General features: G+C 53.9%; 1 protein-coding gene across 3 annotated transcripts; it reads left to right on the forward strand.

Moving 5' to 3' along the window:
• Positions 1–206: 206 nt before the first annotated feature.
• On the forward strand, positions 207–14,877 carry dgki (diacylglycerol kinase, iota). Of its 3 annotated transcripts, XM_085901797.1 has the most exons (34): positions 207–728; positions 5,585–5,693; positions 7,159–7,254; positions 7,317–7,391; positions 7,473–7,529; positions 7,611–7,676; positions 7,779–7,847; positions 8,014–8,130; positions 8,195–8,269; positions 8,350–8,445; positions 8,548–8,630; positions 8,708–8,768; positions 8,827–8,940; positions 9,152–9,286; positions 9,355–9,433; positions 9,491–9,546; positions 9,656–9,718; positions 9,796–9,869; positions 9,944–10,055; positions 10,123–10,209; positions 10,279–10,391; positions 11,000–11,062; positions 11,352–11,452; positions 11,521–11,600; positions 11,688–11,732; positions 11,813–11,882; positions 11,953–11,993; positions 12,068–12,192; positions 12,282–12,307; positions 12,382–12,419; positions 12,504–12,624; positions 12,705–12,741; positions 12,816–12,915; positions 12,977–14,877. In XM_085901797.1, exons 1-34 carry the CDS (start codon positions 529–531, stop codon positions 13,082–13,084), a joined length of 2,892 nt encoding a protein of 963 aa, XP_085757923.1. In that variant the 5' UTR covers positions 207–528; the 3' UTR covers positions 13,085–14,877. The 3 variants fall into 3 exon arrangements, with proteins under 3 accessions (XP_085757923.1, XP_085757922.1, XP_085757924.1); XM_085901796.1 differs by having other exon boundaries at positions 7,473–7,676; XM_085901798.1 differs by lacking the exon at positions 11,000–11,062.
• The last annotated feature ends 207 nt before the right edge of the window (positions 14,878–15,084 follow it).

Consider the following 15,084-nt stretch of genomic DNA (forward strand, 5'->3'; position numbering starts at 1 on the left):
AAAAGCGCTCGCTTGCTCGCTCGCTCGCTCGCTCGCTCGCTCGCTCGCTCACAATGCAAAAAGTCTGTCGTCAGACAATCAACGCTTTGCTTGCTGATTATTGTTTAAAAGCTGAAGAACGCAAAGTGGCCCTTGACTACGAACCGGTCGTCTTATTTTGAAGGAAGAAGGACAGTGTGTTTCCGGTAGTGACGTCACGTGACAGCAAGCGCTTAGCGGTGAGCAGCAGTCGAGTGCAGAGCTCGCCAGCCAGCCAGCCAGCCAGCCAGCCTGCTGTCAGCGTGCCTGCAGCCCGCAGCCCGCTGTCTGCCTCGGGCTCGACGAGAGCATCATTCGCGGCCACACGCTGGACGACGAGGGCGCGGAGCCTGCACCTCTTCGTCCCGGAAGCCTCGTCCACCGTCTGCCCCCCGTCGTCCTCGCCGGCGTCCGCGGGTGAGCCAGCCAGCCAGCCAGCCAGCCCGAGCGGCGGCGGCGGCGGGGCGGAGCGGGGCCGAGCGGGGGGGTCCAGCGCGAGGACCGACCGCTATGGACCCCCAAGCGGCGACGCAGGCTCCGGCGGCGCTCGGAGCCGACGGCGGCGGCGAGTCGGAGTCCGGCGCCGGTTCGGAGGACACCTCGGCGGGATGCTGCAGCGACACGTTCAGCAGCAGCCTGCCTGACATCGAGCAGGAGAGCCTGGAGGACAAGCTGAGGGGGCTGGCGTTCCGGAAACAGACGTCCTATCGGTAAGTGGACCTTTCCCAACCCTCAGGGCTGTTTTCTGATGCGGTTTATGCCGAGCTGTCTGTCACTCTCCGCCACACTTTGTGTATTTCCACTTCTTACTCCATTGCTATCAGCGCATTTCATCCAATTGCATCCCTCGTCCAAATTGAGCTTCTTCGCAACAGCATGCCACCGCATTTGTGTTGCGTCGCGTCGCGTCGCGTCGGGTGTTCGCCTCATCTTAGCAGCCTCCAACGTGACTTGCTTTGCACACTGGAAGCGTTTCAAGCTTCGACAGGCACGATGGATGGATGGATGCCTTGTTGTGCGGGAGGGAGCATGCGAGGAGGAGACACACTCGGCATTGATTGTTCATGTGCGTGTGTGAACGCCAGCCGCAGCCTGACACCCCGGTGTGACTGGCAGCTGCTAGTGATAGTCAAGACAAATTTGTCATGTTGTCAGGAAGGTGCGGAATGTCTCGATCGGATCCATCGCGCAAGCGTCATGTGACTTTGTTCAGACAAGTTGAGTGAGTGGAAGGCCATTCCACTTTGTGCTTTTGTCTCAAATACTTCAGCACTTTGTCTTCCCTTTCTTGGCCTTGGAAAAAGACACCCAAAAAAACCAAACAACTCTTCAGGACGTGTTTGTCTTTGAAGGATGACTGGAAATTGCCTAATGGACTGCAAAATGGCTGCTTGAAGCCGGCTTCCTGTGTGTCTTCAGCCGTGGCTCTTTGGCGTGATAAATATGTTTACCAAATGTGGCGTCGCCAAGGGAAACGGCTGACTTTTCAAAAACAACCACGCTGGCCAAGTATCTCTGCAAATGTGAATGGCGGACGGCGCATTTTGCTCTCCTCCTCCAACGCCGTGAGCAGGTCATCGGCGGCGCCACTTAAGAAGGTCGTTCGGCCCGGCCCGGCCCGCTCCTGCCAATGACCGAATGTGGACATGTGCGGGAGGGAGGCTGACAAAGCGTGCGGTCCGACACCAAAAGCTCCCCGTGTGAGGAGGGGAAGGGCTTAGTCGTGCCACTCGGCGTTTACGGCGGGCGGCACGTGCTACATTTCTGCCAGACATTCGTCACGCTCGCTCGTGTGTGTCCTTCCAGAATAACGTCCCTCCTTTTATCTATTCTTAGACTTGACATCCCGCAGCCTCCAGAAGAATCCTTTCTTTCTTTGGGTGTGTGCGTGAATTAGCTAGCAAAGCAGTCGGTGTGTAAGACATTCCTCCAATTAGCCGCTCGGTGGCAAAGTGCACTTCCTGTCTGCGTCGGGGGCGCAGTAATTGGCCTCCGGAGGCTAAATGGATCCTCCTCCTGTCGGGCCCCTTTTCGTTCCCACCTCCAGAAATGTAACGAAGCGTTGGGAGGTTTGAAGTGGCGAGGAGAACGGGGCAAGCCTGACAGGATTTGTCCCCGTCCGTGTGTGTATTTGCTTGTGGTGGCTTATTTTGCCCATCATTCCGGCCGGCCTGGCCTGGCCTGGCCTGGCCTGGCCTGACTGGGTCACGGGCGCTCTTTATTAGTCGTCTGGCTGGAAGAAGCTTTTCCGCTTCGGATAGCAAGCTATAAAAAGAACCACAAACCAAAAATATTAAGAACAGAAATGAGAAGTTCCTGCGATGGCATCACTGGAAAGCATTTGTCAATCATTTCTCCATCTTGAGCCAGGACGTCGCAACTCGCCTTGCGCAATAGAAATGAGGACAAGCAGCGGCGCACGTGACCTTTGGCCGGCCGCCAATCGACAAACTGCAGGGTGCCTTGCCTCGCGCCTTGAGGTACTCCCTCCCACTGCCGTTCCCACAAGCCCATCTGTCCCCTTTGCAGTGATAACGGAGGTGACTCCGCGCTCCGGTACCGATGACTACTTTCCTATTTGCCCTTTTGTTGCCTTTCTAACTGTGTTTTTTAAAATACCTAGTGCAGATTTGAAAGGACTCTTGAGCTTAACTCGGGCAGCTTATCAAATTCAAATTGAAGTCGCGTAAGGTGGTAAACGTCGGCTCGCGCGGGGAGGATTACGGACAAGTGGTCGTCTCTCGGCACTCACAAAAATGAAGCGAGCACATTCGCTCGTTATTGTGTTGCTCTTTGTGGATTGTCGTTTCATCCTCTGCTTCGTTTTGGATCAAATGCGCACACACACTGGTACATCCGCACGCACGCACACACACGCAACCCGGCAGGCCTCAGCTACAGAGATACGCTATAATTAGTGAGACAGCATCTTTATCCCACTGTGCGCACACGTGTGTGTGTGTGTGCGTGTGTGTGTGTGTGTGTGTGTGTGTGTGGGGCGGCATTAGCAAATGATGAATTTTATTAGGCAGCTGCGCCTGCAAGTGAAAGAGGCAACACACCTCTCCAGCTCTAATTGGAACGGCGCCATCACCAAACCACTTAGCATGATGACGACCATCGGCTTGCCCAGCTCGCTTGGCTTTTCTTCTTCTTCTTCTTCTTCACGTTCCTCGTCGTGTGCTTCTCGTTGCGCTCTGCATCTATTCTCAGCAGGAGAAGGTCAGAGATGCGCCCGCCCACACATCACAACACACACATTTTAAGAGGCCGATTTTCCGGCTCCATCCAACGCGTGTGGATTCAAAGCAAAGGGACCATCGGGAAGATCGCAATTGTCGTGATCGACACAACCGCGTGAAGCTGCGGTCTTCGAGTGGGAGTTTTGGAGAAGAATAAATGTCCCGCAAAAAAATGATTGTGTCATCGGCTCAATCGAATTTGACCCTCACTTGAGTCAGGGTGCAAAAGAAGGCGGGAGTGGGAGGATGGAGGGATGCGAGGAGAAACTGAGTTGAAGGACGGACCGACCGACCGACCAGGAAGAGGATGAGGCATGAGTAGGAGGGAGGAGCCACAAGATGAGTGGGTAGAGGAGGACGGAGGAAGAGGTGGAGGATGAGGAATCAGCCAGGGAACAAGAGGAAGACGAGGGAGGAAGGAAGGAAGGAAGGAAGGAAGGAAGAAAGGAAGAAAGGAAGAAAGGAAGAAAGGAAGGAAGAAAGGAAGAAAGGAAGAAAGGAAGGAAGGAAGGAAGGAAGGAAGGAAGGAAGGAAGGAAGGAAGGAAGGAAGGAAGGAAGGAAGGAAGGAAGGAAGGAAGGAAGGAAGGAAGGAAGGAAGGAAGGAGAGCGAGCAGTAGGCAGCAGGATGAAGAAGGATGAAAAACTCCTCGTCTCACCCAATGTAGCCGCTAGCCCGTCAATGGCTAACATGCAGCTACAGTAAGTTGCAAAGAGGTGGGAGTGGGCGGGGCCTGCTCGCGACGTCACCATGGACGCTTCCCCGCAGCCGTAGCGGCACACTTGAAATTTCCCAAAGAGGGAACAGTTTATAAATAGAAGCAGAGGAAGGTCGGAAAGGAAAGAGTCGGACTTCCTGAACGCAACCTGACGACGGACGGGATGCGCCGCGGTGACACACAAAAAGCAAAAAAAAAAAAAAAAGACGGAAGCTCCAAAGTAGAAACTTTGGGCTTCTGCTTGTTTGTTCTTCTTTGTTGTTTTGGCAAGTCAAAAGCGGCTACCTCACTTCAACATAGTTCCCTGACGTCACAAGATGGCAGCAAAGCGCCCCTTGCCTTCACTAGTAAATTGTTTTTTGGATTCATGATTAGCGTACGTCGACTCTCATTTCGCATAGTCTGCCATTATGCTAATTGTGTGTGTGTGCGCGCGCGGTAATGTCTTCCTGCTATTGTGGTTGGGTGAAACGCGCATTCCTGCGCGCGCCCACGTGCGTGTTGGCGAATAATGTCCAGATTGCACGGGCGTTTCCTGTTTGTGCGCCGTTCGTTCCCCACGAATGCGTGTCATTTCCACTCAAGCGAAACCAGAACAATGATGTCGCCACGGCCCATATGAACATCTGAAACGCGCAACTCTGCCCGCGCGAGCATCAGGCAAAACTGCGCTTTTTGTGACGTCACTCGGAGCGCGCGACTTAACGGGCCGCGTAAACGTCCGCATGACTTTGCGCGCGAGCCGTCCGTGTGTTTACCGGACGAGCCGACGAGCGTCGCCACGGCAACGCCGACAGCCCACCTTTGTGGGAAGGAGGAAGAGGAGAACCCTATCTGGATCAATGTTGTCTATTTTTAGATTGACTAGCCCGTCTTTCATTTTCTGCTGGTAAGAGTCAACAAATTTGCACACACACAGAAAGTTTCTCATTGCAACAAGCGCTACTGTATGTCTAAATAGAATGAACGAACTCTCTTAAACAACAGCAAAGTTCCACTGGATGGCAGCAAAACACTACTTTTGTCTAAATACATTTCTTCAATTTACACCAACGTAGCGTGTATGTTTGTGTGTAGCGAGCAGGTGAAGCGCTGTTTGTTGACAACAAAGGTCGTGCTGGGAGGGAGCGCGGCTTGTTAGTTGCCTATCATGACAAAAATATTTGTGTGTGTGTGTGTGTGTGTGTGTGTGTGTGTGTGTGTTCATGCCCAGTCAGCATACGTCCTTGCATTTCTGCCGTTGTCACCCACGCATGACTATTTTTATCCCAGGAGTGGTGTGTGTGTGTGTGTGTGTGTGTGTGTGTGTGTGTGTGTGTGTGTAATCACGTTCCAGGGTGTGTAAACAGACTCCTCTTTGTCCTCCGGCTTGACACTTGGTGGGTGACAGGCGGGCGAAGCCGCTTGCCACATAAGTCCGTGGGTCATTTGTTCAAAAAAAGAAAAGAAAACCTCTTTCATTCATTTCTAATCCCGACGGCCGAGTCAGAAGATCCGGAAAGCCCATCGTGGCTGCGTGCTCGGCCGCAAACCGTTCCCGCTCCTCCTTAATTCCCGCCGTCAATAATTCATTTGCGGCCGTGATCGCGTTCTTTTGTGCTATGCAGGAAAGCCATCTCCCGCTCAGGCCTGCAACACCTGGGGCCGCTGCAGGTAGCCCCGCCTCCCGCCTCCAACGGCCCCGGCAAGGAGCTTCGCACCCGCATGGACTGGACGGTAGGTACCTTAAAGTATTTCTCTCCAATTAGACGCTGGAGACTCAAAGTGCGGCCTCATATCGCCTCCACATTGCAAAATGAGTCAAAGCGCTTTGGATATATTATTTTTTTTGGGTTGTGACTCATCTCCCGTTGAAGTTAAAAGCACCGCTCCATTCTCATCTGCACTCGAGCCACAAATCGCCACTCGAAGGCCGCTCGAGCGCTCTCGTGTTCTTTTGTGGTTTCCGTTTATGCAAGAGAAGCGGGATTTTTTTTTTTTTGCCGGTGTAACAATCCCGTGACGCTTCCTTTCTCCTCATCACCGCTGGCCTTTAGCACGCCACACGCACGCACACCGGGCGATGTCAATAATGGCTCGTGAATAAAAGATCAGGGCTGGATTGGAGTGGGGCCGTCCAATTAAGCGCTTGACACGTGGGTGGAGGACTGTCGCGTGAGCCAGCGATCTCATCATCATGACGCGGCGAGAACGTTGTGTGATGCAACGCAATGAAGCTTTTACTCACCATGTTTGGCTTTCGGCACATTCTCAGTTCATAATACTTATTAGGCAAAACATTTCCCTCTGTCCAGAACATTTTTCAATCATCTGAAAACGTATCATCAAGCGTTTGGCATCCTTCATTCAGGCAACATTTGTTCTTTCAAAGTGCACGAAAAATACAAATATATCAGATCATCAAGTTATTCTCAAAACATTTCTCATTACCGCGTAGTCCATCACAAATCCCAAAATGAATCTCGATGGTCTCCTCCCCCGCGTTCTTGCCGTGCGTGTTCGTCAGCCGTTCGGCGATGTCAGTCCGGTCTGCGTTTTCTTTGACGCGCTTGGGCAGGTCCATCTCAAACTTGAACTTCTTGAAGTCCTTCTGCCCCAGGTCTTTTCAACAATAGGTCCATCTTTCCCTGTGAAGGTGAAAGCAAAAGGCTAACCTTGATTTTCTCGCACAACACCATTCCACAGCCAAAGCGCAGAAACCAGGTGGCCTGCTCTTTTTAAGACTCCTTCCTGGTTCCCGAGGTTGCTCGACACTTGGCTTCCTTGTCGTTACGTTCCCTAAAGAAGTAGCCGTCCCCCAAAACGACTGACAATTTATCGAGGAAACCGTCCGACCATCTGTCCGGCTCACTAAATAACGCCACAAGCGTTTGGAAAGCAAAACTTATGTATCCATACGGGTCAAACAAAAGAAAGCAAACTCACACCCACTCCTCCGTCTCCTTGGCGTCGTCTGGTCTCACCTTCCCAACGTAATGGTCGCCGTGGCATCCAAAAGTCAGACCGAGGCCCTGGCCTGTCTGTACAAGCCCTTCCGTCCACTTTATACGTAGACAGACAGACAGACAAGGGAGGGAGGGAGGGAAATTTGCTTTGAGAGAAAGCAAATTCTCCGCTGTCGCGCTCTGAAAATCTCAGCCCGCCACGTAAATGATGGCAGTCTCGCCCGCCCGCCCGGCAGGAGAACGCCGTCAACGGCGACCACCTGTGGATGGAGACCAGCTGCTCGGGCGAACTCTGCTACCTCGGGGAGGACGCCTGCCTGCTCAAGGCTGCGGTGAGCTGGCCCCGAGTCGTCTGCCGCCTAGCCCGTCTTGACCTGTGTGTTTGTGCTTGAAGAAGTCTGCGCCCAGGAGGAAGTGCGCCGTCTGCAAGATCGTCGTCCACACCAGCTGCACCGAGCAGCTGGAGAAGGTAGCGCGCACGCACGCACGCACGCACGCACGCACGCAGACAAAGTCCAAAGCCCTGACGTGATGCCTTGGCCGTCTCAAGATCAACTTCAGGTGCAAGCCGACTTTCAGGGAAGGAGGCTCGCGGTGCCTGCGAGATGTAAGTCTCCCGACGGGAGGTCCGGGCGAGGCCCAGGCCAGGTGGAGGTGTAAGGCGGCGCCGTCTGCTCTCTGCCGCCAGAACCTGCTCAGGCATCACTGGGTGCACCGCCGGCGCCAGGACGGCAAGTGCAAGCAGTGCGGGAAGGTGGGTGGGTGGGTGGCAGCCACGCAGGCCAGCAAAATGGCCGCCCGTCTGCGAGCGACATCCCTTTCCGTCCTCGTCTTTGTTTGTCTTTTCCTTCCGCAGAGCTTTCAGCAGAAGTTCTTCCACAGTAAAGAAATCATCGCCATCAGCTGTTCGTGGTGCAAGCAGGCTGTGAGTTTGGCTCAAATTGGAATTTTGCCCACCATCTGAGCTCACTTCCTTCCGTCAGACTAGAAAGAAAACGTGGAATTAACTCGGCCATGTGATGTTGTGTGAAAATGTTGAAATGAGCTGCTGGCGGGTGCTAATTTGTGTGGCGCCCGCCCTGCGCGGGCAGTTCCACAACAAGGTCACGTGCTTCATGCTGCACCAGATCGAGGAACCCTGCTCGCTGGGCGCCCACGCCGCCGTCATCGTGCCTCCGTCCTGGATCATCCGAGTCAGGAAACCGCAGGCAAGCGCCGACCGCCGAGCGCTAACGGCGCTTAGCGCTAACCGCTAACCCCATCCACGCACAGAGCTTGCTCAAGAACTCGGCCAGGAGGAAAAAGCGCACGTCTTTCAAGCGCAGGACGAGCAAGAAGGGGCCGGACGTAAGCGACACGGACGGCGACTTGCGCGTGACCAAGCACGTGGCGCTGACATTCCCTCCCTCCCTCCCTCCCTCGCTCAGGAGTCCAAATGGCGGCCCTTCATGCTGAAGCCGCTGCCCTCGCCGCTCATGAAGCCCATCCTGGTCTTCGTCAACCCCAAGAGCGGAGGCAACCAGGTTGGCATGAGCGTGGCCAGCGAGCTAGCCAGGCAGAAGCGTGGCAGAAGCGTGGCAGAAGGTCCGAAAGGTCGTCCCAGCCCATCTGCTTCCTGTCCGCAGGGCGCCAAGCTGCTCCAGATGTTCATGTGGATCCTGAACCCGCGGCAAGTCTTTGACCTGTCGCAGGGCGGCCTTCGGGAGGCGTGAGTGTCTGCGGCCGTCGCCGTCCGTGAGCCACAGAGCGCCACCCTCTCCTCTCCTCTCCTCTCCGCTCTTTCAGGTTGGATTTGTATCGCAAAGTGCCAAACTTGAGGATCCTGGCCTGCGGTGGAGACGGCACGGTAAGTTTTGCGTTGATGTCCTTCCTCAGTGAAAACAATCCATTTCCTGCTTGCCTAGGTGGGATGGATCCTGTCCACGCTGGATGAGCTACAGATGAACCCGCAGCCTCCGGTGGCCGTCCTTCCTCTGGGAACAGGAAATGACCTCGCCAGGACGCTCAACTGGGGCGGGGTGAGTTCCCAAGCTTCACTCACCTCCCAAAATCGTTTTTGCTTTGTGTGCTTTACATTTACAACAACAACAACAACAACAACATAGAGTCGAAGCCTTAATGTGTGTGTCTCAAAACCTTTGTCCAAATCCATGGGCCACAATCCCAAAAGTTTCCGCCACGCAGCCTTCTCCCTGTGCTTGATTTTATTCTCTTTATTTTTTCTGGCAGGGCTACACGGACGAGCCCGTGTCCAAGGTTCTGGGCCACGTGGAGGACGGCTCGGTGGTGCAGCTGGACAGGTGGAACCTGCAGGTGGAGCAGAGCGACGGCGCCGAGCGGCAGCTCCAAGACGGCACGCAGAAGGTAAAGGAGAAGCGGCCGGCGGGCGGGCGTGTCGCCGGCGTGTCGCTCACGTGTGGTGACTCGCTCAGCTGCCCCTCGACGTCTTCAACAACTACTTCAGCCTGGGCTTCGACGCTCACGTCACGCTGGAGTTCCACGAGTCCAGAGGTGAGCGGCATCCATTTCTCTCACCTTCTCTTCTTAATTGTTTTTTTTCTGTTCCAGAGGCCAACCCCGAAAGGTTTAACAGTCGCTTCCGCAACAAAATGTTCTACGCGGGGGTGAGTCTCCATTTTTTTTTTTTTGGCCTCATTTTTTCAGTCTTGCACGGTTTGAAAAAGAGCCGCTTGCAATTGCCTCGCGTGTGCCTTGTGTGTGCGTGGCCGGCAGGCCGCCTTCTCCGATTTCCTCCAGAGAAGCTCGAGGGACTTGTCCAAGCACGTCCGAGTGGTGGTGAGTGCCAAGACGCTCGGGCCTGCCACGTTGACAAATGGGATGGAGTGAGAAGCAACTCCACGTGTGCTTTGCAGTGCGACGGGACCGACTTGACTCCCAAGATCCAAGATTTGAAATTCCAGTGCATCGTCTTTCTAAACATTCCCAGGTGGGTTGGTTTGGATTGGCGGCGGCGTTAGCTAACGGCGCGAGCTCACCGACCGCCACGGTCTGGTACGGCAGGTACTGCGCGGGCACCATGCCCTGGGGGAACACCGGCGACCACCGCGACTTTGAGCCGCAGCGCCACGACGACGGCTGCATCGAGGTCATCGGTTTCACCGTGGCCTCGCTGGTAGGAGGCGGGGCTCGCCAAACGCTGAAGAAGAAAAAAAAACGCTTCACCTTTTCATTGCTCCCAGGCGGCGCTGCAGGTGGGCGGTCACGGCGAGAGGCTCCACCAGTGCCGAGAGGTGGTCCTCACCACCTTCAAGACCGTGCCGGTGCAGGTCAGTTTGACGGCTGGCTGGCTGGCTGCCTTTTCATGTGACCTTTGACCCCCTTCTGGCCTCGCGCAGGTGGACGGCGAGCCGTGCCGACTGGCGCCGTCCACGCTGCGCATCTCGCTGCGCAACCAGGCTAACATGGTCCAGAAGAGCAAGAGACGCACCTCGGTGCCGCTGCTCAACGAGTGAGTCACGCGCACACACACACACACACACACACACACACACACACATGTGAGCGGTCTCGGCGGCGTGCGTGGCAACTAACACTTGTGCACCGCATCTTTGTGTGTCTACGTGTGGCGGCACTGCAAAAACTCAGCTGACCAAGATGAAAGGGATGCAAACCGTAATGAGAAAAAAGCGCCACGAGATGGCGACGTGGAGAAATGCAGCGAGTCTTTAGCTTTCCTCGCTCGCTCATGCGTCCAAATGTCCTTTTTTTCCCATTGAGCACTTTTGAAGCAAGCTCCTTTTCTTGCTTTTTTGGCGGCAGTTTTTGCAGTGGTCAGCTCAAGGCAAGGTGACTAACACGAGCTCTTGGAGCGTGTAACTCTTTTTTTTGTGGGCTGCTGGGTGCCTCAACTGACCTCTTTTCTCCACCTCTCCATCCTCTTTGCCCGCCCCGCCCCGCCCCGCCCCGCCCTCCTCTCTCCCTTTGGCCTCGGCACCGCACCGCACCGCACGGCGTCGGATCATTTGCGTCTTTTCCTTCTGCTCCCTGGCCACGCCTCCCCCGTTCTCTCTCTCTCTCTCTCTCTGTTGTGTGTGCGCATGCGCGTGGCGGCGCTAGTATTCAGAAGGTGTGTGCAGGTGATCTGCGCCGCCTCTCTGCTCCCCCCGACTCCTTCTCTGTGTAAGTACCTCAGCCGCTGTGATGTCAACGTTCTGCCGCCGCCGCCGCCTGTGTGCTTTACGCACCTTTTTACAACCTTCACGTGCTTTGAAAGCTCCTGGCGGCGATGTGACTCTTTTAGCAAGCGAGCAGCACGTCGCTGTCTGTCCTTTCTCGTCTCGTGCGCTTCTGCTGCTTTTGGTGTGCCGTAACAGCAGCTTGCTTCCGGCGTTTTACGTTCCGATGGCGGCGGCGGCGGCGGGTCTTGAGCAAGCATCTCTTTGCGCACGTCCATTTTTTCCCCCGGCAGCCCTCACGCCGTCCCCGAGCGGCTTCGGCTGCGGGTCAACCGGATCGGCCTGCACGAGTACGACCGGCTCCAGTACGACAAAGAGCGGCTGCGGGACATCTGTAAGTTCGCACCTTAGGCGTTCCGTCCGAGCAATTGTTGAAGATGATGGATGACCTTTGCCCGGCAGCGGTTCCGGTGGGCATCGTGGTGGTGAGGGGCGACTGCGACTTGGAAACGTGCAGACTTTACGTCGACAGACTGCAAGAGGCGAGCTCCTCGTCTTGAAATCCTTTGATTGGGGATCTTCCTTTCCTAACCTGGCTGGCCCAAACCAAACTTCTTTGTACTCAGCAGGACTTGCAGCAGGCGCCCTCCCTTGGCCACAGAGTGCATTACCAGGTGGGCGAGACCGAAACAAATTCATAGTCACTTTGCACCACTGTTTGTTGAAATATTTCTTTTCTTTTTCTTTTTTGCAGGATGAGAGCCGGGGGATGCCTCGGACCACCTCAGCTGGCAGACTCACTTCCAGCTGGAGCTTCTTGGATTGTGAGTTCCAAAAAAACCCAACATCATTGTTTGACCTAAGTTTTTCAACGTCTCGGTTTTCCCGCCACAGCTACATCGGCCGATCGCTTCTATCGCATCGACAAGGCTCAGGTACGAAGCTCCGCCGGGAGTTGACTATGCTTTGGGCCGCCGAAGACCCTTTTGTCGTTGACGTCCTTCCGTAGGAGCACCTTCACTTTGTCACGGAAATTTGCCAGGACGAGGTGTTCATCCTGGACCACGAGGGCCCGGCGGGGGGCCGGGTGTCATCGGCCGGGATGCCCGACCTGGTGGTGGAGCCCACCGCCGGGTGCGAATGAGCCTTGTGCCGTAATGCCGTGGTGGCAAAAGACAGCCCGAGTAATCCTCCGTGTCGTGTCGTGTCGTGTCTGTTTCTAGCGCGCCGTTGACTCCCGAGGAACAAGGTAGCCAGTCACGCTAGCATGCTTTGCGCTCCATTCCACGCACTCCACTTGGTGGATGATGTATTGTTTTGCAGCGCTGTTGACGGCGGCGAGCGCCGGGGATCTCTCCATGGTACTAAAGAACCTTCTTGTTTCTCGATTGGACGGACACACGGCAGCCGAGCCAGCGTGGCTTTGATTTGTGTGTTTGGCGCAGTTGTCGGAGTGCGTGCGTCACGGCGTCAGCCTGCTGGTGCGAGACGCCGCCGGTTGCTCGGCCCTGCATAAAGCCGCGCAGAAAGGACACGCCCAGCTGGTGCTCTTCATCCTGCAGCAGGGTACGCCCAAATGGCAGCCCCGCCCCCCCCGCTGCTACGTCGGCTCCATCTAAACGGATGATGGTCTGTTTGCTCCTCAGGGTCCAAAGTGCTTCTCGACTTGCCCGACAGAGAAAAGTACGTGGGCTCGAAAGGTTGTCGTGAGCGCGTGCGACTCCAATGCACATTTTGACCCGCTTTGTGGTGAGCAGAGGGGACACCGCCTTGCACAAAGCCGCTTCGGAGAAGCAGCACGCCGTGTGTCGGCTGTTGGTGGAGGCGGGCGCGTCGCTTCGCAAAACCAACTTTCAGGTGCGCTCACGCCGCAGACGCAATGTCGTCGGGCTCTCCTGATTTTGGGTGTGGCTCACAGGGGAAGACCCCGGTGGAGCAGGCGGCGGGCGACCTGGAGCTGACCTCCTACCTGAGCAGCCACAAAACACCTCCGGCCCCCCACGAGGACTTGGAGACGGCCGTCTGACGCAAACAGCCGCACTCGGGCTTTTCACACTCGGGCGGGCGCAGGTTCCGCGTCAGCGGGCGCTTTCTGGCCCGGCTATTTATTTTCTATTTATTTATTGACGGAGATATTTATTGCGGCGAGTGGAGTGGAGCGCGGCCGACGTGCTGAAGTGTTTCCACCCATGCGAGCGAGCGAGCCTTTGTGCCAAAGACACCGTGATGCGCGTGTCCCACCCGAGCGTATTCTTTCGCCGGTCCAAAAGCGTCGACTAACAAAGGAGCGGAAGCCGAGCTGCAAAATGACATTCACAAATATCCAAATGGAAATCAAATATTCTTTGGAATGTGTTCGGAGCCCTTTGCTACTCTGATGTCGTTGCCAAGTGTCCAAATGGCACAGCTCAATCAGAATTGCGTCTTTAGACCGCTTTTACATTTTTCACTTGACTTCCGCTCCAAACATTGCATCCCAAGTTTGTGAAAAGGATATGTAAGATGAAGCCATCATATCCAATCAACTTTGCAGCTGCCATCCAACTAACCCGTGCGTGCGTGCGTGCGTGCGTGCGTGCGAATTCTGAGCCATACTCAATGTCAAAGAAACAGATGGCATGTTGCTGCATTTCTCCGCTAATCGTTTACATTACATTAATGTTTTTAGTAGTGTTGCACCGAGGGAGGTACAGTGCCGTACTTGAGCGCCGCTTGGCTTGGAGAGCGTCTCCTCCTTTTCAGCCGTCCCAACCTATTTATCGAGACTTTTTTCTAACAAATACATCGGAGAACAACTTTGCCACGGTAGAGATGAATGGCATGTAACGACGCCCCTTTTGCAATTTTTCCACTCAGTTGCGAATTGAACCCGACCGAGTGAGTTATTTGCTCCATTTGATTGAAATAGATTCAAAAAAACGTGCATCTCAAAGCGAATGTACGGCAATAACTTGAACCACAAAGCCGGACGAGTTGACTGGAATGGAATGACGATGAAAATCATTTGGACGGTGTGAACTGAATGAAAAGCTTGTTGTACAGTTTGGTGTTGAAAGACCAATAGTTTATAATCTTTGTTCCGAGAAAGATATTTGATTTTGATTTGCTCTACTGTTATGCACATGACGATGGCCGCTTGTGGGTGGGGCCCGCCTCTTCTAATCCACACACTTATCAATTGAATCGAGACTTTGTATTCCATTTATTCTCACTAGCGTTGGTTCTGCATGGCATTTTCTGACCTCACAATTGATTATTTTCCAGTATTGGCATAAACATTATTAGTATTATTACAAAGATGAATCTTATTGTTTCAATTATCAAATGATTGTTTGGAGTGTTTAATGTCCGGGGTTATTTTTGTATCGCTGCTGAAGATGACTTGAAGTGCTTTATTTGGAAGATGATGCTGTTTCTCTGTTATTCTTTGTTGGAATGCATGTTTCCTCTTTTTCCAGAGTCACAATCATCCATACTTATTTCTGCTTTCTGGTCCCGGGAGTCGACAAATATTGACAGTCTATTAATACTTCATCTTAAATAAAAGCTACACGGATCTTGACTGAAATTCCGGTATGAAGTGCATCTTATGTCCGTGGTGCTGGTAGTTTGTGAGCAAAATGCTCAGGCAGGCGTATCATCGCGAGCTTATTTCATTTTAGTTGACAAAAGTATTTGCAGTGCTCATTTAGGAAGTGAAAGAACGATGATGAATTTGCCCGTATGAATCACGACAGGGAATGTGCAGGAAACTGTTTCAGTTGTTTTTTTTTTTTTTATTATTGTTTAGTATCAATATAAGTGGCATGATTTTTTTGTATTGTTTAGTATCAATATAAATGGCATGTTTTTTTGCTTGAAATGAATTGACCTTTACGTTCAAGCGGGGGTCACTTACGTCATGACGTGTACATGACGCATGACGCATTACACTTGCCTGAACGCGGAAGTGAGCGGCGGCGTCCGAAAAAAAAGCGAGGCGGTTGGAAGGCGACTTGTTTGGACTTGCTTGCCGGTTAAAAAAAA

This window comes from Syngnathus leptorhynchus, chromosome 21 (genome assembly GCF_054491065.1).
Source record: "Syngnathus leptorhynchus isolate UIUO chromosome 21, UIUO_Slep, whole genome shotgun sequence".
In the NCBI taxonomy this organism is placed as follows: Eukaryota; Metazoa; Chordata; class Actinopteri; order Syngnathiformes; family Syngnathidae; genus Syngnathus; species Syngnathus leptorhynchus.